The 23,400-nt window shown below is 42.7% G+C and overlaps 2 protein-coding genes across 3 annotated transcripts; both read right to left on the bottom strand.

Moving 5' to 3' along the window:
* Positions 1-57: 57 nt before the first annotated feature.
* Positions 58-3,097, bottom strand: tmem88a (transmembrane protein 88 a). Of its 2 annotated transcripts, none has more exons than XM_070917582.1 (3): positions 2,607-3,097; positions 1,160-1,485; positions 58-574 (listed from the first exon to the last, which is right to left on the bottom strand). In XM_070917582.1, exons 2-3 carry the CDS (start codon positions 1,466-1,468, stop codon positions 287-289), a joined length of 597 nt encoding a protein of 198 aa, XP_070773683.1. In that variant the 5' UTR covers positions 1,469-1,485; positions 2,607-3,097; the 3' UTR covers positions 58-286. The 2 variants fall into 2 exon arrangements, with proteins under 2 accessions (XP_070773683.1, XP_070773684.1); XM_070917583.1 differs by having other exon boundaries at positions 1,160-1,480.
* A 5,431-nt stretch (positions 3,098-8,528) lies between these two features.
* kdm6bb (lysine (K)-specific demethylase 6B, b) lies at positions 8,529-23,016 on the bottom strand. The gene is made up of 20 exons (XM_070917789.1): positions 22,939-23,016; positions 19,813-19,936; positions 18,721-18,777; positions 18,166-18,385; positions 17,801-18,043; positions 17,558-17,713; positions 17,205-17,489; positions 14,484-17,032; positions 14,254-14,380; positions 13,417-13,522; positions 12,413-12,618; positions 11,042-11,166; positions 10,884-10,952; positions 10,645-10,793; positions 10,408-10,522; positions 10,129-10,316; positions 9,846-9,987; positions 9,637-9,763; positions 9,335-9,505; positions 8,529-8,552 (listed from the first exon to the last, which is right to left on the bottom strand). Exons 2-20 carry the CDS (start codon positions 19,929-19,931, stop codon positions 8,529-8,531), a joined length of 5,178 nt encoding a protein of 1,725 aa, XP_070773890.1. The 5' UTR covers positions 19,932-19,936; positions 22,939-23,016.
* Between the last annotated feature and the right edge of the window lie 384 nt (positions 23,017-23,400).

Raw genomic sequence — 23,400 nt, 5'->3', positions numbered from 1 at the left:
TTCAGTTCTCAGTCCATCGTGTTCAGTTTGCAGTTTGTAAAACACAAAACTTGGCAGGTCGAGTGACACTTTATTGAAAAAAGGTATAAAATACATTCAATACATTGTATGACATTGTATACAAAAAGCAATACTGACTTCCTAACAATCACTATAAATGAGGATTTTTACAATGGCTGTAGAAATAGAAATAGAAATGGAAATTTGCTTTAATAAAAAGATCCTGACCCCAACAACCCAACTCTTGTCATTAAACAGAGATACATATTACTACCATAATACACTCCTACACCCATACGCTGCCCTTCCCCTCCCTCTCTGAAGCTCCCTGCTGGCCACAGCAGCCACCTGCCGCACCCCCCCGGTGGCGTGAGGCGGGCAGGTTCTTGTAGACGGCGCGGCTGTAGGGAATGAAACACATGCCCAGCTGGAGGTGTCGGGCCAGACGGCAGTAGGCAGCGAGTGCCAGGACCAGCAGAGGGGTGAGCAGCAGAAATCCCACAACCAGCAGAGCCACGCAGCCGCCATCATCCAGCAGGTCTGAGCAATACAGAGATGTCCCATGGGGCTGCACCTGCAAAGCAAGAGGAGGGGGCTGAAGAATGAATAATGGCATGGATGCAAAAATCAGGGAGTATACCGGACACACACACACACACACACACACACAGTTCTTTAGTATGTCCCCCATTTAAGTCCCAACCTGTACCTCAGTTCCATAGTACATACTAATTCTAAGGAGGTTTTGAGCATGTAGTGTGTTCACATTGGCAAAGTGAGTAATTAAGTGTCCTCAAAAAAGTCAGTATGCACTAAATATGCCGGTGTTTTTAATGTGTGCTGTCGGGTTACACTATTGTCCCACAATGCATTGCACAAAGGAACCAGAGCAGCTTAGTCACAGCTGCAGAAAATTAAAACTAAGCTCCAGGAAGATCCAGTAAGATCTTGGAAAACAGTATCAAATCCCTGGAAAAATATTTGTCTTTCTCTTTGTGTAGTTTAATTGGTGGTGGCAATCCCAACTCACAGTTTGATTGACAGTCAACACCATTTCCTGTTAGTACAAATGATTTTTTATATCACCAGTCTGACTACTTTTCAGTCTGCATCCTCTCACACTTAAAGAAAAAGAGAGCTTTCCACAGGAGATTGTTACCGTGGAGTGGCAGAGGAAGCCGAATATGATCATGGTCAGAGCAGGGGTGAGGATGGTGCCGAACACGATGCTGGCCAGCCCGGCGTTGATCAGGGCTATGATCAGATTCTGTGCAGTGACCAGCACAGAGCATGCCCAGCAGTCCAGGGAGCCCCTCAACTCCAGGGGGGTGTCGACAGCTTCGCTGCCTCCCAGGGAGTATGGTGGCGGCACTACGACCCCTGACCCGGCTCTGGAGGGGGAGCCCCGCTCAGAGTGGGCCTGCTCAGATACTGTCTTCTCCAGCGTCCCGTTCCGTGACAGACTCATCTTCCTTGTGGTCTATGCTGCCAGAAAGAAAAACTGTTTTAGCCCACTTATTTCATAATGCCAACCCAATATCCTGGATTGTAGTGGTTTTATTTGAACCCCACTGTTAGGACTGAATGTTACATGTGGTTTCACAATACTGAGATGAAGTGTCTGTACTTGTGTCTGATATCCATTAAATAGTTTGTCTATTTTCTGTTGCACTAAAATCTTCTCTTCTCTACATGCCCTGATTTCTTCAGGGCATGTCCACTAAAAACATGGAAAGCTAAAGAATGTTAATCCATTAAGTAACAGCTTCCTTAAATAATGTGGTGAAAGGTGTGGAAAATCAACACAGATAACTGCACAGCTCTAAGTGCGAGGAAATGGGCTCCACTGACCCCACCTCCAAGCTCCAGGGTAACCACGAGCCAGAACAATGAGCCAGGCAGTACTGGGAAACCCCATTAATCACTAATCTGAGCGTCAGAACAATGTAGTGACTCTGATTTTGAAAGAACAAATGTTGAGCGACAACTGCTACAGACCTAAACATTTCCACGTGACAAATTGAGAAAATGACGGGAGCGAGTTCCAACATTTCCCCCTGTTGTTGAGTGTGTCAGCTGCTACTGTTATTAGGCCAAGTACCATGTCAACACATGCGTTTCAGCTCACTTGTTTGTGGCGCTCCGTAAAGAGAAAATCTACTCTAAAGCAGGATTCATACACAACTTATGATTCTAGACACTCAAGTGTATTCTTTCAGTGTCACACAGCGGGAAACCAAGGATGTATGTCATGTCCCATGTATGTTTTTGCGGTCTATTGTCTTTTCTTCTGATTCTGGGTTTTCTCCTTCATTTTGAAGAAGGGGTTCTGTTTGTGAGTGTCTGTCTTTCATCCAATCGTGGAGCAGCCCAAACACTTGCCTTTTGATGACATCATCAGCACAGCCTTGTTTCCAGATTGATTCAGAAATCAAAACTAACTCTCCAGAATCACAGGGAGATTTTTTAGTAAAGAAACACATTCAGGATGTTTCGTTAAAATTATGTACTGCATGTATTCAAGTAAACTGAGCCCTTGTGGCGGTCAGGATTTTCCTGTTTCTTCAACATGGTTTTGTTAAAAAACGAAACAGTGATAGACTCACCGTGTGGTAAACCTGAAGTTGTGTCCTCCTGCAGTTTGATGTTGGCAGCAGATGATGGGACTCTGAAAGACCTGCGGAGCGGTGAGTGGTCAGGGACAAAGAGAATTTCAAGAATTTCCTCCTGATGTATGTCTTCTGTGTTTGAAAATCCAGATCTTGAGGGTGGTATCCAAGAGAAGGTTGAGTTTCTCCTACTCAACTAAAATGTAAAATCTCCTTTAGTGTTCTGGCCTATTTCCAAAAATATCATCAGATATTTGCCCGCAGTAATGAACCTCAGCCCTCCTGTAGAGCGGGTCAGAAAAGAGCTCTGCGGACTTGAGGCAAATTCTGCTTTCCCACTGACTTCAGCGCTTCCTTCCCTGACATTCTGTTTCCTCACTCCGACTCCAGTTTGAGATATGATTGAGTGTGTAAGTGGTTATGTCGAGAGTGTGCATGTGTGTGTGAGTGTGTATCCTGTGTTGGTCTCTGATGCGTAGGCTCAGAAAGCAGGCTGGGCTGTGTTAAAGGCTGCTGTTAGTGTCTGGCCAGGGGAGCAGTGGAGGGTTTGTGTGATAACCCCTGGAACCAGGGGGGAGGGAGGAAGAGTGTTTATTTGGATAGATTAGAGGAGTCAGGGTATGCTGCCCAATCCACAACACTTTACACCCTCACTGAGGACTTTCTCTACTCCACTGTCAAATACTGATAAGGTGGGTTTCAAAACTGAAAACAACTGAGCTGGTTTTATATTGAAGTTCATGCTAAAAAAAGACACAAACTGCCAATGAAGCCATTTTGTGGCTTTAAGACTGACTGTTACAGGAGATGTAGGCCATGCTGCACTCACCATCATACTCTTCTGTACTGATGAGGGTGTGAACAGCGAGAGAGCACCTCTCAGCTACTCTGAAAACACAGAGCTGTGAAATAAGAAAGTAAAGGGCAAGCCAGAGTTCCCTAAGATTTGTCTGAGAAGCAGGAATGGCAGAGGATTGGCCCCTGACCTTTTGATGAAAAACAGAGCTCCGCTTTCAGAAAACATAAGGAAATGAGGATGGGGGGGGGCACTGACTAATTTGGTGGGGTAAAGAGGCTATCATGGGACTGATAAGAAACCAGAGGGGCTCAGTTCAAAGGGTGAAATTAGTATTTTGATATGAAGTCCCATTTTTTGGGCATCTTTGTTTATTTATTTCTTGGCAGGGGTAGACACATACACTCCCTGGAGAGGATCAGGGCATTTTAACAGTTGGTACAAGGAAAAATGATCAAAGGGCCCACGGCATTAGTGCTCTGGGTAAAAAAAAAAGGTGGGAGCAATGGGTGGTTTTGCCATTAACAATGCCACAGTGTGCTGTTAATATGTGTATGTCAATGTCTGGGGGGGTTGGTAGAGGAAGAGCGGTCTTCCTGTCCTTGGAACCGGGATATCCGCTGCTGTGTCCACGTTCTATGATGAGATGTCCCTGCATCTGCAGTTTTGGCCACCTCATGTCCTCTAACCTTGGAGGTTGAGATAGAAATAAATATCAAAAATAGCAACCAGAAAGCGTAATCTTTGGTTTACACGTAGAAAAAGTAATGATTACATGTGGTGCCCTGAATATTGCTGTTATTTGCTGTTTTGAAAATGGTTTAATGTTTGTCTATATCTGTGATGTTATTCTAGTTTCTAACCTGGTTTTTATCAGTGACAGTATATATGCTGTAGCTTCAGTAACCATATATGTCCCATCTTGGTGAATCATCTGGGCCACAACAGTCAGATATTTCATTAGTTTGATGTCAGTCAGATTACTTTGTATTTCTGTTACTTTTGGATTACTATGCTTCTTAACTAAATGGAGCAGCTGCAGCCTGCAGCTTTGACAAGATGGTATCAGGAAAATGTTGGAGAGAAAAATAAAGGAGTAACCCTCTCTCCTCCCTCAACATCAACTCTGAAGCCCTAAGCAAACTGGTCCAGTGGAGCCACCCAGTGGCCAGCAGCTGCAGACTGTGACTAAAGGACAGCTGCAACATGTAAATGTTTGAACTACTGTATGTGAGCACAAAAGAGCAAGGAGCAGACAGATAGAGTTATATGACAATAATAAGGGTAAGTACAAGACTGCAAACACCCAGTCCTGATATACAGTACTGTCAAGGATAAAAACATAATAAAAACTAAAAGCTTATTTCCTCTTTAGAGAAAGACTAAGATCTCCAAGTCAGGCAGTGTTGGTGGAAACTCACATTGCTACACAGAGCATGTGCACAATGCAGGCTCCCTGTCACATACTGACACACTTTCAAACATGAGAACAGAAAACAAGACTAAGAGAGACAATAACAATGCTAGCATGCTGATGCTAAGCAGGTGTATTTACCATGATCACCGTTTTAGTTTTGCATGTCAGCATAAACACAAAGTACAGCCGAAGATGATGGGAATGTCATTAGGTTTGCAGGTATTTAGTTAAAAACAAAAGCACTGGATGAATTCAAATTCCGACCTGATGATGGCACTACCAAAGTCATCAGGATTCGTCCTCTGAGCACCATGAATATCATGAATGAATGATGAATATCTGTGCCACATTTCATGCCAATAGTTGTTGAGATGCCAGACAATAAACCAAGAACTCTGCATATGTCTGCCTCTCTGCAAGACAGTTCTGCTACTCAAATAATGGTTAAATATAAATATGAATGGTAAAATGTTGCTCACATTCCATCTTTGCAGTTGATGGCGAACCACCGCTACTCCCTCAAGAGCTGATAACAGACCAAACTCATATCCAGCATATCATTTTGGACGTATAAGGAGAGCATGCTGGGATACGTGCAGATAGGAGTGAATCAATCTCTGCACACCAGAAGGCAACTAGTGAGACTACAGAAAGGAAATTACAGGCAAAGACTGATTGTTGAATAATTTATCAAAACATTTTATTTCCTTGAACAACAATACAATATGTCACAGAAAAATCACAGAGGGATTTAAGACAGGTCTGGCTCAGGTTTTCTTCTATGTGAGTTCTTTTTGAAACAATAAGTGCAGCATAAATCAAACAAGTCAAGAGGAAAAAGAGCATCATTACATCCTTCAAATAATACTAATAATGAGGACAAGACACACAAAAAAAACAAAACCTCGACGTCAGTAAAAGTCACATCCCTAAAAGTCTCTGCAAAAGTGTCAAGAATTACAACTACTGCTAATGCTCATCATAAAACCACTAATGCCTCACAAGATTATGAATTTCATACAATGGAAAAAAGTTTGAAAAGAGCTTGTATTTATCTGTCTGATACAGTACAAAGACATCATTCCATTCTTGTCACCAGTACTTGTGTTGAAATGGTTCTAAGCACCAACCGGTTGGTTTGAGTTGCTTCACTGACTTGTGGTCATACATCATTATATGCTGTTTAATGAGGGGGCATAGAGGCAAGGAGGGGTCTAGCACCATGAAAATTAAACCGCCCCTCGATTGCACTTCCCCTATCCACACATTATGACCATACTACATTTGAAATACCTTGTAGCCCCTTGCCAAGTGAAGTACCTTTTGATATGCAATAAATATATAAGAAAACAACAATGTACAGTATAAATAATGTCACAATTTACAATTTTTCCATTTTCTCTGTAATCCAAAAAACAGAAACTGACAACAAAAAGAGGTATAAAAGTGGGAAGAAATCCCCATTGCAGTAATTTTAACTAGAGTGAAACAGGATATTTTTAGGGTGTATTATAATACAACAACAACAAAAACAAGTGACTGAGATGGACAAATTTGACCATATACAAATTAGATCTTCAATTGAGAACAAAACTACATAAGTCTTCTAGTAAACCTGACAACATACATTATGTACATTAAATGATGTGCACAGACTAATGAGGGCAGGGGTAATGAGGGCTGAAAGTTGTCGTTTGTGGATTTTATTAGGGTGGTTATAGAGCAGTAATGCTGACCAATAGGCCGAACCTATGCAACCAAATCATTGCATGTGAAGACAGTCCAGTGAAGTAAGTGATAATCAAAGTAGGAAGTAAGAAACAAAGCTTTTGAAGCAGAGCTGGACTGATAATGGCCAGGCTGTTATATCATCTGATATTAGCTTATTGCAGGTATCATGTGTATGTGTAAGAAGAAATTGCTGTACAGAAATGCCAAACAAGGTTTGAAGTCATTTAGAAGCAGTGTCTCCATTACATAGTTTGTCCCAGAGAGAGCACTGACAAGTTGATTTTTACACTGTAAAATGTATGTGTGTTTCTTCGTCATAATTCTTCTTAAAAAAATATATGTATATACGTGATCCGTATCAAAATTTATTACATTATGTATTTTTTGAAAAGCAAATATTACCACTGATTGATGTATTGTTATAGGATTTTTTATATCAGTATCGGCCTCAGAAAGCCAGTGTCGGTCGGGCTCTGCTTTGAAGCTTTCTACAGTTTGTCACCTTTGCATTAAGAAAACATTTAAAGCCAAAGGTTGGATTACTTAGCCTCAACAAAATGAGACCACTTATTTTGAAGGACTGTCTAAATGTAGAGATAAAATAATAATCACAAAAAATGACGACTGGGCCTTTCTGGTCATGTCTCAAGTCATGTGCTCTTCAACACGTCAAACTGGAAATACAGTATATCAAACCCCCTGGCAGTGCATGGAGCTGAACCTCATCAGGATGGATGTTAGGGACACAATGAAAACACAGAGCTGCCTCTCAGTCTGCTCGTCTGCTTGCAATCATTGGCTTTTGCATTATAAAGGTTAAGATTGTGTGTCTCTTTGGACATATTACTTTTTTTCAGACCGTAACGGGCACTTCTTCGAAACAAACATCAACGGTAACTTCTCCCCCCTTTTCTGGGCCCTGTCTATGCACACCACTGAGTATCCCATAAATTCATTCACAATTTACAATTATTTATTTTCTCTGTCATCTAGAAAATGAGAACATAGCAACAAAAGAGGTATAAAACTGGGATTGTTTTCCCACTCCAAAAATAAAAACAAAACCATGTCTGATTTCTGGGTGTATCAAAGAAACCTCACCAAAGAACAAAACTAAAAAAATGTTCCATCTACAAACTCGATTTCCAACTAAGAATGGAGCCATATTAGTCCTCTAGTAAACCCGTATTTTAGAGAAACTGATAAAAGTTTTTGATTTGTTTTTTTTTTTTTAAATACTTACATAAACCTTATTTGTATGTGTTTCATCTTCTAATTACCTCTCCTCTAAATACAGTTTGCAAGGCCAATGTGGTGTACTTCTAGGCTGGTAAAACTTTTTAAGTATCTAACGAGAATAAATAGGATTGGAATAGCACCTCAAATAGTATACAGACAGGAATTACAAATGTCAGAGTTCACCTGAATACCAAACAAAAACAGGAACCAATACGATGCCAAATGTGACAATCAGCTACTTCTCCTGTGAAGCCATTCCCCTGCTGGTACCACAGAATCACAGCAAATTCATGGACATATAGAATAACTAGATTGGTGTAAAAAAGTTCTACTGAATTTGCATAAAAGTACCTGAATTAATACACAGAACCGGCTACTTGACGCTTTTGAATCACAGCAGTGTCCGTTGAACATATAACCTGATTTTCAGTGCTAGCAGTGCTCACATCTTTTTTTTTTTTTTTTTTTGTACACATCTGAAATGCTTTTCATGAGAAGTACCAGTCTAGTCATTCTATTTCAAAACACACGTCCAATCAGCAGCTGGTATGGGGAAGACAGTGAGCTATAGTTGGATTGGTTGAGTATCCATACCTTATTGTGTGATGTAAACAATACTGAGTAAACGTGATTGGCTGATTCAGAGAGTGTTTTTCAGGAATAGATTGCCTTGAAGACAACATTTGTGCTGCCATTAGAGTTTTGGTTATGGCTGAAAGACACCAGGGCGGAGTCCTCACTTTGAAATGGGTGATGGAGCCTGAAGGGGAAGAAAAAGACACTCAGCTGGATACTCGAACAAGCTGTGTGTGTGTGCGTATGTATGTGTGTGTGCACGCGTCTGCACATGTAGTTATAATTTGAAAAACAAAATATCTAATGTGAACAAAATGCATAATATAATTTTCCATTTTTTTGTGATTTTTTTTTGTCCTGATGTTTGCATTTCTTTTTTCTGTAGTGAACTGTCAAACGTTCGTGTTAAACAAAGGCAAACGTGTGTTGTTTAAGGCTGGACTGTAGTTTCTTGAATCAAAATAGTTGCTGCTAGGTTTTACATTTTTTCAAGTCTATAGGCACTCACATGCCTATATGTACATGGAAACAGTTTTTAGTTGCTGTAATCATTCCTCCTGTTCTTACAGGAGTTCATTCCTCCCGTTCATCCTGGCTGAGAAGTGATCCCTGCCTAATTAGATTCCAGAGTAAGTGATGTGGGACAAAATCTACAGTCATGTTTTTGTGTTCCCTCTTTGTGTTACACCACCACAACTCAGCACAAAAAAAAACCGCTGTGTGGGAAAACAAAGACTGAACTTCATACTAAAAACTCTTCTCGACCAGTCTGGACAGGAGGAATGATACAGTCTAAACCAAAACATATATAATCACTTTTCTTCAACATTACTGAGTTATGATTTCAAGTTTTTGGCATTTCTGATATGTGATTTGTAATAATATGGATGAAGCAATATGGAGTCCTGTTTGTACCTGGTCTAGCCTCAGAACTGTTAGTGCACAAGATTAGAAAGTGAGACTGACCAGCATGAAGCTATCGTAGGTTTTCATCAGCTCCTCTATCCGATACTGTTCCAGCACCACGACTCCCGCCAGCGATGGGCTCTTAGCTCGGGCGCAGTCCTCACAGTGCACCACGTAGCTCTTCTTAGTGCTGTTCTCACTGGTCACAAACAGCAGGTCGAACACCTCCACCTGCACAGGCGCAGTTTTGGCGCTGAGGCTCATCTCGTGTTCGCAATGCATTTACGCCACACACACACACACACACACACAAATGCACAATTGTATGGACAGACAGCGAGAACAGGGGAGAAGGGACTCACGTCACACTCATTGCAGTAGTAGGCCGGCTCGTCCTTCACACGACTCTGGTAACAGATCTTCTTCCCCACAGCAACCAGCTGGTCTCTCAGAATCTGGATGTGCTTGATGGACTGCATCAGGCAGTGTCTGAGGCAGACAGAGCAGCGGATAGTGACAGATGTAAACAAACACACACTCACACATGCACATAATCGCACAGACGTCTTACTTGATCATCTTGAAGGTGTCCTGGTCGTTGATCTTGATGGTGCGAGCCACATTCCAGGAAACGTGGATCATGGGAACGATGGACTTAACCTTCTTCACCTCGTTCCACTCAAAGCGCTCCAGGGCGAGCTGATATTGGTACGCTGGGAGAGCAAAAACACACAAACAGTGCGGAGGCTGAGAGTAGGCAGCATGTTCGACAGCATATTTCATTAGTAATTTGAGACAAAGAACAACACGTTTTAAGCTTCTTCTCTTCTTGCTTGGTCCTCGTGGTAACTTACAGTTGAGCGGTCCCACGTTCCAGGCGATGTTGTTGCACCAGCCCACCGCCTGGACCCAGTGTACAGTCCCTGCATTAATCCACACCAGGTCTCCTGGCCTCTGAATGAAGCGGTACACAGGAATGTTGGAGCTGTAGAGGTCTTCCAGGACTGGCCACCAGGACCCTGTAAGGTAGTCTACTCCATGCCTGAGGAAAACAATTTGCAACAATGCCATTTATTAGCATGCACAGATACCATAGCTTACTGCTACATCTATCTAACGGCCTCGTCACTCACTTCTCACAGAATTTGTTGATAGACTCCCAGTAGTGCTCGTGGACAGCAAACCATTCACAGTCGCCGGGCCCAATGTTGATGTTGACCGAGCAGAAATTGTTGTTCTCTTGATGACCTGATGAGAAATGCTAACGGTCAGTGTGTTCATTCAAAAGCGTCCTTCAGTCGAAATATTTGACCCACTTCTGAAGTCAGAGGATTGCTAATGTCTAATTGTGTTGTCAGACACACACTGACCTGGCGTGCGGCTGCCTGGCACCTTCATGTAGAGCTGGACCGTGTTCATGCCCAGGATGGTGTGACCGACGTGACTGAGCATGTTATTGCTGGATTCCACACGCATGAAAGCTGGCAGCTTGAGCAGCTCCTGCAGCTGGGGCTTCCACCTTATGAAAAGATATGACAGTTAATGTGAAACGACGAGGGCCCTCAGTGAGCTCAGTTAGAGCGGGCGGAATTTAGTAACATGATCTCACCTTTTAGGGTCCGAGAGATCAATGTTGGTGCCGAATTTAATGATCTTTCCAGCTGTTTTCTGCTCTGAGCTGGGGGAAAGAACAAATCGGAGTTGAGTATTGTTAAGACAGTAAAACAGTCAATTCTTCATACAAACAGGTCACAGCTGCGTGCTAACCTGGGTGTGTCGGCGGCATTAACAGGTAGGGCTTCGCTGAAGACAGGAGCAGAATTGGCTTTTGTGTTGGCTGATGGGTCTGAGGCCTGTTCTCCTTCCTCTTCATTCTCACTCTCCTTCTCCTCCTATAACACATCTGCATGAGCTTAGCTGACAGGTAGGCCAACAACTAAAAATAGATGCATCGTTACATAGTTCACTTTGGACGTTAGTCCTGGACAAAGATGATGTGAAATACATCATTATTTACGTACCACATGTGTGGATTTCATTAGTCCACACACTTGTAACAGCTGACGATGAATAAAAACATACATACATAAGAGTTCATTTAGCAAATGCTAAGTGTGCTATTCTATGGAAATTGCACTAAAGTAGCAGGCTTATGGGAGGACTGTTTAATAATAATACCACTGTGGTGCGAGGGGTTGAAGTAATTATTATAGTGTCAGCATCAAAAACAACTTACTGAAAGCTCCTGAAAGCTCAAGAGACATTGTACACCAGAGATGATACAAAGAAAGGCTCTTTTTTCAGAAAGATGTTATTAATTATATATCATATTTGACGCACAATAGGCCTCAGGCAAGAACATTTTTGTATTCTTATCCTAAATCTCTCTTACTCTTTTCTGTGAGAGATCAGATACCTGTTCATAAGGAGATGCACGTTAGTGACATTTGTTGATTAGCAAAATCAACACCCATATGACAAAGGTCATTAGGTCACCTGTTCCGCTGTGGGTTTCATTCATAAAAATGTTAGCAAAGAGCAAAAAGACTTTCAAAGAAATACTGACAGAATGAAGACAAAATATCTGACATGAAGTTAGATGCTAAAAACCGATATGAGGGGTGGTCATGGGGGATGTTAGATATTAGGCGAGATAATATTATAGCCTCTGTCGGGTGCAACAGAGGATGATACAGGACAGAGACCTGCATGAAGAGCCTGAAGCAGCTGTCAGATTTAGAGAAACATAAAATTAAAATCATATTTAAACTCCAAATTCATTTAGATGGCGGCGTTATGATTTCAGGTCAAATGTCTGTGGAGACTTTCTGTACATGACTTATACGACAGGTCTGGACCACTCATGAATTTCATTCGAATCTAGGAGAAAATTCTAAGTATGAGAAAATGAGTGATTGGTAAATATCACAAAGGATCTTAAATCGCTCGTACATGCCATTTAAGAACAAATCTGTCTGTAAAGCATCTCTGGTTTTTGATTCCAGTTGGATGAGAGTTGCACTACAGGATGGTGTAAGTCAATGAACAATGCCTTTCATTATATTAACTAAACATTTAAATATCAAACCTTTTGTGTTCATGTGTGTATATGTGTTTGCCATGAGGGAAAATGTCTACCTGCAGGCTCTCCTGGAAGCTTGAGGCCTGGTACTGGGCATATTTGGCGATGGTGGTGTGTGAGCGGCTGCTCTCGCAGGGCCACGCCTGTGCCGATCCACTGGGATCCCAGTTCTCATCAGCGGGCTGCTGAACCTGAGTCCTCACTTCCACTGCATGCTCCGCGTTGGCCTCCACTAGAGATTTGGTGGAGAACAGACCGAGGTCTCACATAGGGAAAAGAAAGAACAGAGATAATTATCAGATTTTTCTATTATTGGATTATTTTTAATTTTAGAATTCTCAAATCTAGATAGAGCTTAAAATATTTCATACAAAGTATGACAGAGAAAAAGGGTGTAGGAATAGAAATAAGATTACTTTATCTGTATTGGATGATTGTAAAATACACACATTGAAATATGCAAACGCATTCAAAGCAACAATCTTCGATCATGGAACAGCCTCCCAGCGGCCCAGCCATCATGTCATGGTTGATCATACATGGTCTGCATTCAAATATGAACACAATTGTGATATGACTGTGAGAACGTGGTGCTGTATATCTGTATATTGGCAGATTATACAGAGTTTACAGACACAGCACTTCACTTCTGAAATCAGCAGTATTTTGCCTTGTTTGTCAGGTCTTCACCCTGACCCTGTATTTGCAGATTGTTCTGTGACAGATGCAGCACCCATACAGGGTGGAGAAAAGGCTGGCCCAGAGAACCCAAAGATTGGCTTCCCATATTTCCGCTACAGAAATTACTCATGTGTAAAATGTCTACTACATCTAAAATAAACTCCACAGTTTTATGATAATCTACATTCATATTCTCTTTCCCTGCTCCTTGCATGGCAATTTTCACAAAACAATAAACAAAAGGCCCTAATTAATGACAATGTGTTAATAATCACAAAAACCTCATTGAGGGTGAATGGAATTTGATAAATTCTGTTGGGCTTAACAGAGTAAATGGAGTGGGTAAATTAGCTGAGATGAGTGTGGCGTATAAACTTACTAAGGCGGAGGGAGCCAGCAAGGCCTCTGATGACAGTAACAGCGTTTTTGGGATCAGTGCAGAACTGAAGCAGAACCGGAGAGAAGGCGTCCCTCTTGCTCTCCAACTGCAAAAGAAATGCAGTGTTATTGTGAACACTTGAACGCAGCAAAAGAATACATTTTGAATCTTGAAAAACAAATTTAAAATACTGACAGTATGTTGGTAACCTGCAGATGTCTTGAAACAAGGTATGATAAGGCAGCTCTCTCTGCTGCTATCGAGACAAGATCCAAGACATTATTCAAAAGACTTCAAGTAATTCAAGGAGATGTGGTGGTGAAGCCTTTTATTCATATAAGAACAAGACTAAGAGTCTGCAGCCATGCTAGGGGCTCTGTGAGGCTGTATTTAGGCACAGCAGTGCTTTGAGCAAAATGCCAACATGCTCACAATGTTAATGCTAGCATGCTGATTTTATATATATTATATATATGTTTTATAATGTTGACCATATTCACCATCTTAGTTTAGCATGTCAGCATGTTAACGTTTGCTAATTAGCACTTAACACAAATACAGCTGAGGCTGATGGGAATGTTGATGTCTTGTGAGTATTTAGTCATAAACTAAAGTATTAGACTAATCTAAATGTTGGTGGTAGATGAAAGGTTAAGGGATCACTACAGGCCTTAAAATTCATCCTGATGGCAACATGAATGTACCAAATATTCTGCCAAAACTTTTGTTGAGATATTTTCGCTCTAGGGATGGCTAAAAACTAGTTTTTAGCATTCAGAACTTGATATTACTTTTTGGGTTGGATCCTCTGGAGTATGCTAATCTATGCGCACTCACATAGATGCTTGGTGTTGGAGGGTTAAGCTTTTCTCGAGGAATGGGGGTCTTGATGGCAATGCTAGGTTTAACAGAAAAGGCGGGAAGCAGGTACGATTCCTTGAATTGCCCCTTCAACCTCGTCCCCCTGGAAAAAGATGACAGAGCAATAAAAAACAAACAAGATCATGAGGAACAACTTAGATGGAAAATCTACTCTGAAATTTGAGTATCTTTGTCAGAATACTCACTTGCAAGCTTTGATCACTTCAGCGGCCGTGTTTTTGATGCTGGTCTTGGAAAGTGGGATTCTCTGCTCCTCCACCTCTGAAATGTTGAATGTTTGTCTTCCAGCGCTCTCCACCTTAATCAAGAGGATCTTTAGCTCCTTAGACAAACCCATGGACAACGCTTTCAGTTTCAATGGGTCGACAGGAGCTAATGAGCAGGGAGGTTTACTTGCAGGTGTGGACACACATAATTTGGATGTACTGATTGTTACAGTTGACGCTGAGCTTGAGGTCTTGGTACTTGTGTTTCCAGCTGCTGAGTTAATCTTATGTTCTAACGCACCAATGTCTTCCTTCTTCTCTGTTATTATCTTCACCTCAGCATTCCCAGTGTCCACTTTTTCTCTCTGGATGTCTTTGCCATGTGAGGTTTGATTTTCCTGAGGACTCTGGCCCTTAGTAATATCTTTGAGAGGTCTGGATGACTTCCCAGAGATGACGAGCACTGAGGATGAAACATCCCTTTTTTCCAAATCCCTTATTTCTTTTGCTTTGTTTTTAGGACAGATGACACTGCTTTCTTCAGTCTTTATCTTAATCTTGATCTCTCCTTCTCTTCCTCCATCCTTAGCCTTTTGTTTTCTTTTTCGGTTTGTGCCTATGCATTCTGTCTCCTTGCTGTGTCCTCTCTCTTCCTTGGTAGAGACAGTAATGAGGCTGGTGAAAGAGGCTGTATGTGTTGTGGTCAGTCTCAGCTTTGCACTCAGCGACCCGTCCAAAAGGGATGACTCTGTCCTCTCAGTGAGGATCTCCATGGCCTTACCCTCTTGTTTCTCTCTTATGTCATTCTCTATTTCTTCCTTCTTCTCCTGCACCAGGGCGTCCAGACTGTGGGATTTCAGAAGTGAATCTGAGGTAGTGTGAGTTGGTGATTCATTATTGGGTTTGGAGGCTGCTGTTGGATCTGATTTGGGGAGGAAATCCTGATCCTCATGACAATGGATCTCAGGCCCCAATGCAAGAGAAGAGGAGTACTTCACTCCTCTAGTGGTGCCAGCAGTAGGCCCCCCGAATGGGCCGCCTCGACATGCGACCCTCTGGCCTCCAAGAAAGGTGGCCAGGCTCTTGAAGACATCATCCAAATCTGTTTTATGGTGGCGAAGCTCACGAAGAAGAGAGCCAGAAGTTTCCCCACTGCTGTCCACCTCTTCTTCCTTTTCTTCCTCAGCAATCTGTTCAGTTGTACAAGGTAGATCACTGAGTTCAGGAATGCCATTGTCGGCATAATCAGCCAGTGTACCTTCACAAGGCTCCTTATTCATATCATCAATGCTCTCACTGTCAACAGGAGGAGGAGAAAAGCACTGGGTGGGGCTGGGCTGGAGGACAGGCCTTCTTATCACTCCCTTTTCTAGCTCCTCCTCATCTTCCCCCAGAGCTGATACTGGAGAGCCCTGCCAACTGAGGACAGGAGGAGTATTCGCAAGGTTGTCTCCCATTTCTCTCAAACTTCCCATTACGGCCACAGGCTGTAGGTCTGGGGCATTGAGAACCCCTCCCTGCCCACCTTCTTTGCCATGGATGGGCGGGTCTAAGCTAATAGAACATGCTGTACTGAGAGGTGCTAAGGCTTTAAATAAAAGGGAGGGAAGTGTATCATCTGGCTTTGCTTTTGGTCTGGCTCTGGTCTGGTTGGGGCTGGTGTTCCTGGGACGAAACGATATTAGTTGTTCCTTCACAGGGAGTTTTGGGGGACTTCTGTTCTTCTTGGGTATTTTGTGATTTTTAGATTTTGAGGATGGCTGTGGTGAAGTGCAGCTGGGATGAGGAGTATTTGTGGATGGCCTGTGTGTTCTCTCTGCTCGTTCACTCCTCACCCTGTGCTTGTGTTTGGGTGGTAGCTGGCCTTGGTTCTCCGGGGACAGAGTTGTAGTCTCCATTTTACTCATTTTGGCCTCTCCTGAAGAGTTGGAAGTAGAGATGGAAGTAAACATTTCCTTTTCTGTGACTTTTGTTTTCAAGCCTAACTTCCTTTCCTTCTTTGCTGCTTTATCCCTCTTCTTTTTTCTCTCGGCCAACCTTTTTTCTTCTTTTTTCTTCCGCCTTTTTCTCTCTTCACCCTTTCTCTCCTTTTTCACCAGCTTATCAGGTTTTTTGTGTTCTTCCAGCTCCTTCTCGGACTTGTTTGCTCTTGATCTGCTGAGGGGGCACTGCCGTAAGCAGAGGGCCTGCGAGGCCTTTCTGTGTTTGACATCTGAAAACCTGGATTTTGGACCAGCGTGAGATATAAGAGACATGGTAGATGTCAGGCTAGGTCTTGGGGCGTGATTAGGGCTTCCCTGGAGTTTCTGCTGCCCATTGAGGCCAGGACTACACTGATGAATGTTTAATGGGTCTTTTCTGCCACTAGTGACCGTGTATGAAGACGGACTGGAAGGAGCATGTGGACTGCTGGCAGTAGAACCTCCATCTTTAGGACTGCAGAGGGATGAATAGAGAGGAGAGTCTGCACCAGCAGACTTGGAGAGGGCTGGATCCCTTGAATTGCCCCTTTGAGTGCGCTGAGGTTCCTGCAGAGTTAGCATTAAATATGTTTAGACTTTTGTTTAAGGATAGGACACTCAATTACATAGAACCATATATATATATTGTATTATAGCAAGAACATAGAGAGTGTAAGTGTATGAATTCTAAACATGCAGACAGATTTATGTGTGTTCGTACTATTTAAATGTTTCTCACTGTGCTTTGTTTGTGGTAATGGCTCCGTGAGTCCTTTTCCTCAAGAGGGTGTAGCGGTGGGTTGTGCTGTAGGGCTCTGGGGTGGCCTGTGTGCCGTTGATAGTGGTAATTATGGTTTTGGTGGCTGTAAGGCACACGGGTGTGGTCTGCTGGTGAAGACGAGATTTTCCGGTCGACCTTCCCTCTGCTTCCATGATGTGGTGGTCTGCTGCCACAACTCTGGTTTAGAGCTGTTAGGTTACTGTTACTGAAGCCATGTCCTCCAGTTCGCAGTTTAGAGGTTTCCTGCAAAACCAACAATAGAAATCAGCAGTGATCAACATCAGGATCATATACTGGTTAATCAAGCTTACCTGTTGCTGTGTTGTTGAGGTCCTGTGGTCAGAGTAGTGGCAAGGACCCCCCCTATCATTAAAAGGCTTCCAGTCATCTTGGTTGCAGCGGTGGTGGCGAGGTGGTGACAGGGCATGGACAAGTAAAGGTAAATGCCTTGATCCTGGATGAGATGACTAAACAGAGAAGCACAAATATCCTGTCATACTAGAATACTAGAACACTAGAATCAAAGTTTGTTGGGCTAAACCAAAAAACTTTACTTGGTTAGGGCCAGAGTCCCTTCTCCTCTTGGCGGGACACTCTTCCCTAGAGGATAAAGGGTGCTGTGGAGGACTGTGCTGGTGTAGTTGGTCTCGCCGCTGGTGGGGGGCTGGCCGTTTCCAGGGTCCTGGTTTGTTGTTTATGATTCTGCCTGGAAAGCTCCTGTGGCAGTCTGAGGGGGCCCATCTCTCTGGTGGCGACTGGAGTTCTCTGTTGTTGCGATGCAGGCGCGGACCCGCATGCTAACAGTCAAAAAAAGAGAAAAAAAGGACAGTCATAATCAAAAAAACAAATGATGACACACTTCTAGTTCAAATAACAATATCCTTTGAAAGTAATATTGTCCCAGATCTGCAGGTCTCACCGCAGAGTTGCTGACATTGTTGTCCCAGTTTCCGTAGCGCTCTCCTGGTCCTGTTAGATAAGTGTTGTTGGTGCCAGCACGGTTGTGGAATGAGCGTGTGGAGTTGTGATGCCAGTTCTGGGCCTCAAACTGCCGCTCTTTACCATCCCAGAGGCGTAGAGGCTGTCTGTGTCCCTTAGAGATGCCCTTGTCCTGGACATGGTTGACTGTTCTCTCCCCCCTAAGCAGAAGACCAACTGAACTAAGCAACAAGTATCATGATGAAGCCACTGATTCAAAACATTGATGCAACAGATGGACACAAATGGGACTATATACACCAAGTGAATAGTCATGTCCATGGAGGCATCAAGTGTTGTACTGTGCTGCTGCTCAAGTGGCAAGTACAAGTGAGGTTGGCTCTGCAACTGCTTTAAAAAGCCATACTTGATTCATCCAAGTGGTTTCAGTAACAGATGCATTGCAGTACATAACTTATTTGAGAGAGATTACCTGTGCTTTAAGCAACACCTTTACAATTTATTGTATGAATGATGTTCATACTGTTTTACTCACCTATTATAAAGACGACTTGATGCTGGATGATGTGACTGATTTCGCCCTTCTTGGCATCTGTGGTAATGAAAAAACATATAGCTTATGCGAGAATATGACAAATCTGGGTGCTCTGAGCCTTGTTGCTTGTGGCTACAAGTCAGGTTGAAGCCATCATTTTTTGAAGCCATTTTTTGTCGTTGATATAAATAAAAATGTGGTCATTGAAGTCTTTAATTAACCTTGAAAGGAGAATTGTTGCACTGTTTTTCAGCTGGATTGGACTACACTTTGATACAACATACCAACCTACAGTACTGTGGGTTGCTCCATACAAACACTGTCAGCTTTTTTTCAAAAATTATTTATTCTTTATAGTTTAGAGTTTACATCTCTTTGGGAGTCACACTTGTTACTATTGCCAAAACCACAACTAGATAGCTACAGATACAATCATATTAATCAGAGCCACCCTCAACTGCTGCAGCTGTATAGTTATAGATTGCTGCTTCTCTCAGCTGCAGCTGTAGAAGTTATAGTTTCTTTCACCAGAGTCCTGCTTGTTTAAACTGCAGATGGGCTCATGCTCACAGCTGCAGCTGAAGTAAGAGCTTTTCATGAATATGCTCATCACAGTTTTTATTTAATCAGCCAGTCCCTTAAAGTGGTGCTTATCTTGAATCAACCCAGACAACAAAGGCTGGAGTCCCACCTGCTGGAATGACCCTTGTTGGGGAAGTTCAAGCCTCAAGTTCTTCCAATATCCACTTTCAATTCTTTTTAGGAAGGCATAAGCCATTTTTTCAGCTCTCTAGGTGCCAGTGACATTTTTATTGTATTTGTTTTCTTAACTGTTATGGCCAACAATGTCCCCTTTGACTTCAATGAAGGCTGCCGTAGTCTTAGTGGAAGTTTTGGTTGGTTCACGACTAAAGATCATAATGCATGGTCAGTTAAGACATGAGAAAAAACTACACCACGGTACAGTAAATACATGAGATCATCTGAAATGATATGTCTGCCCCTGTGAATGGACTGCCGTCCTTTCAGAAATAAAAGGTAACATCGTAGAAACAAGTGTGTGTGAGTGTTGTGATGGTGTTACTTTCACACCTCTGAGTGTGGCTCCAGGGGCGACTGTTGACAGGAGCCCATTGTCCTCTGTTAGGTCCTCCAGCTGGATAGGAGCCCCATGTGTTACGGCCAGAGTACAGCTCTGCTGGGTGATACATGCAGCCTGAAACACAGAGGCTGTTTAATGTGTATGATGTTCAGATTTTGAATAAATACATAAATAACACAAATAAATTATTAAGATATCTCATCTAAAGAATGTGTGAATACTTAATACAATATGGAAGTGCTGTCACTTTCAACCAATCAGATATTACTCTGGATTGTACAATCATTTTAATTTGTGAGTATTTCTTACCCAATGTATGATAAAATTAAGGGAAGCCATAGTTCCTTGATGCTTATTCACAAGACTGCTTTACTTGCTGACTCATTGTTTGAAAAAGGTCTACTGGAAGGGCCCTGTAATCTAGTCAAGTCAAACCCAGCTACAGCAGCAGGTGAACACAATATCCATGTGCATCATTCTACTATCTGTGACATTTGCAGTGACTGTTGAGCTTTGTTTTCACACACTATATCGTTGACAATACCTTCACATAATTCCTTATTTGGCCCGTATTTGCTGCCTTTGCAGTACTGCTCTGTAAAACTTGGATGTAGCACATAGTACATGTTTGGATGCAAACAGCCATACACACACACACAACGTTCAGAGACAGAAACAAATGTTCTGTGGTTACCAGTCTTGGCCTGTGCTTGTCAGGTCACTCCACTTCACACCTGGGAGCAAAACACAGACCGTGGACTAGAGATATGGTCGAGAGATACAATCTGCATATGACTAGAGAGAGAGAGAAACATGTATTTCTATCCCATGTCCACACAGTAATTGCTTTTGTTCCAGCTTAATAACAAATAATCGTTTTATCCTTGTGGGTCTATGATTTACATCGAGACGAAAGTGTCATTTTGTGTATATCTGGTTGATTTTATTTCCTGCTGCACTGTATCTGGTCAGCGGTCATATCATCCCTCAGCCAGAGCTGCATTGTGCATTCAGCCTCTCTCTAATCACTGCTACCCAGCAGCCACCACAGCCAGTGGCCATCCAATGACAGAAAAAAATCATGGCACTAGGACGAAGGGGCCATGGCAACCTCATTTTAAGAACAAAGAAAAGCAGAGAATAAAACAGGGTGGGCTGCTGTGGTGTTTTTCCTCTCCGTACAGTATAAGCCCTGATTCTTTATTTCTCTGACAAAACTGGTGGTGAATGTGTCTCAAACCTACAGCCCCCCTCTTCCATCCAGTCTCACCGTTCATCATCAGCAGCTAGTTCAGTAGATCTATGCTTCTTTCATTTGCTTCAAGTACAACAACTTCCAGAAGCACAGTGAGCTCTGTAGCTGCCCGCTGAGTACTGAACCACTATACCAGGTCAGGTGTTTGGCTTTCAAGTTGTTCACTGATCATCAATTCTAATCCTTCGCCTCCTCTGCCTATCCTGCATATTTTCCTTTGCTAAAAATAGAATTGTCATCTCTTGTACCATGGATAGAAAAGATCTCTTACTGTCTCAGTTGCTGCTGCCAAACACTTCATACTCACATATTGTGTTGAGGTGAGCTCACCCTGTAAAGCTCAACTTTGCATGCTGAAGCGAGCATTACCGGCGATAGGTTGCACTTCTATATGCATTCATTTCCCACAGCTATTCATAAATAGTATGAAGAACTGCGGTGCAACATTTCACCACTTCCCTAGTGATACATTTTTTTTGTATATTTGTTTCATACAGGTTTGTTTGTGGTGAGACTGTTGCAGCTGCTCTACAATCACCTCTCTGTAAGAGCTGAATGAGCTAAGTGAGCCACCTCTTCAAGAGTCCATTTCCAACCAGTTGCTAGAGCAACTGAAGCCAGACAGTTCTTACTGCTGTGGCTTTAGGCTTTTTAGAGTCGACTGCATTTAGATTTATTTTTAGAGTAGAAAGAGGACACAAAAGGCCTTTATGTACACACAATAGTACACTGCTAAAATACAGTAAAACAAAAATTGCATACCTTTATCCTAACATACAGCATTATACTGTATGCCATCAGTTGCTACACAGAGCGGCACAATAGACACAGCATGCCTGGTCATATCCACTCTAATCCTCATATCGCCTCCTGCTCCACTAAAATCTGCTTTTTGAGAGACCGGCTCTCTGAGCTTCTACGATTCTCTGCTAACGCTGAAACAACCCCTTCATCAATTGCTTTGAAGCTTTCTTTTGCTCGGGATCTTGGTTGTATGACTTCGTTCTCCGACCTGCCTGTTTGAGTTGAGGCAACTTATGTTAATGTCACATCCCTGGAAATCCTGAATTCATGCCAACTACTTGTAAACTGTGTGCCACAGCTTGCGCGGTGTTACAACCGTTTCAGGTGCATAGCGTTGCAATTACCCTGTGTCTTTGACAAGACACCTTACTGTGCTTTTAACCCTGAGCTTGCTAGTGCTTGAGCAGCATGACACAGTATCTGTTGTAGACCCTCCTTGTTGCTGGAACACACTGTTGTTACAGTGTTGTAGGGGGAGCTGTCAGTCAACAGCAGCTTCAGTTTGACTCCACACAACAATGGTTCTGTGCTTCCAATATTAAACCCATCTGTGCAGGGTTAATTCCAGACATCTGGGTTTTTTTGCTCCACGGCCAAATGATGTCATGTGTAAAAGGGGTTAATTTGCTGTTGGGTAAACTCTGAAAAGAATGTGCAATGCAAACAGTACAGTATAGCAGTGTGTGTTAAATGTCAGCTGTATACAATTAGGGCATTACTTTGTAAGGCATTACACTTCTGTTCCTGACTTGTATAGTGAACAAATTTGTGCACAAATGATATATAATCTTTAATTCCTTTATGCTGCTGGGTGATTAGTTGGCACCTACTGGTAGGTTCAACCGGTGCTGTTTGCACCCCTCAGTCTGCTTCCTCCCTCCCTGTTGTCACCAAGGAAACCCATGTCATCTCTCTGTCACCACAGAGGGATAGCCATGCATCCATTCATGCCTCTAACCTTTTACAATTTCACCACACTAATCCTGTTATGTGTAAATCTGAGACATTTATTTGAAACAGAGTGTGTGTGCATGTGCGTCCCTATAACCGGTCTTACCTTGCAATGAGCACTGAGAGAAAGGGGGGTGGGGGGGTGGGGGGCAGACTCTGGTCTAAATTCGATGATGCTGTCAGTCAGGAATAGCAAGACGGCAGACCCGAGCAGTCTCTGATCCCTTTAAATAGACCTGCTCATCCTCCACTAGCTGGCAAACACACAGTGGATAGAGAGAGAGAGAGAGAGAGAGAGAGAGAGAGAAAATACCACTGTCAGTTGGTGCACAGATGTACAAGACAGGAAGGTTTTATTGTTTCAAATCAAGGGCAGTATCTCCTCCATCCCTCAGGTACTGCTGCCATTCTCTTCCTTTCTATTCTTGTCTCTCATTTCCTGCAACACATGCTTTCACACACACATTTGCACTGTTGCAAACCTGACTCTCTGACTCAGACAAAGAGAGAGAATGACATGAGGGGAGAGGAAGAATGGGCCAGTAACCTTTGACAGGCTGGAGAGCTT

This window comes from Enoplosus armatus, chromosome 13 (genome assembly GCF_043641665.1).
Source record: "Enoplosus armatus isolate fEnoArm2 chromosome 13, fEnoArm2.hap1, whole genome shotgun sequence".
In the NCBI taxonomy this organism is placed as follows: Eukaryota; Metazoa; Chordata; class Actinopteri; order Centrarchiformes; family Enoplosidae; genus Enoplosus; species Enoplosus armatus.
Note: the sequence above shows the minus strand (reverse complement) of the source record. Positions and strands in the feature narration are given on the sequence as shown.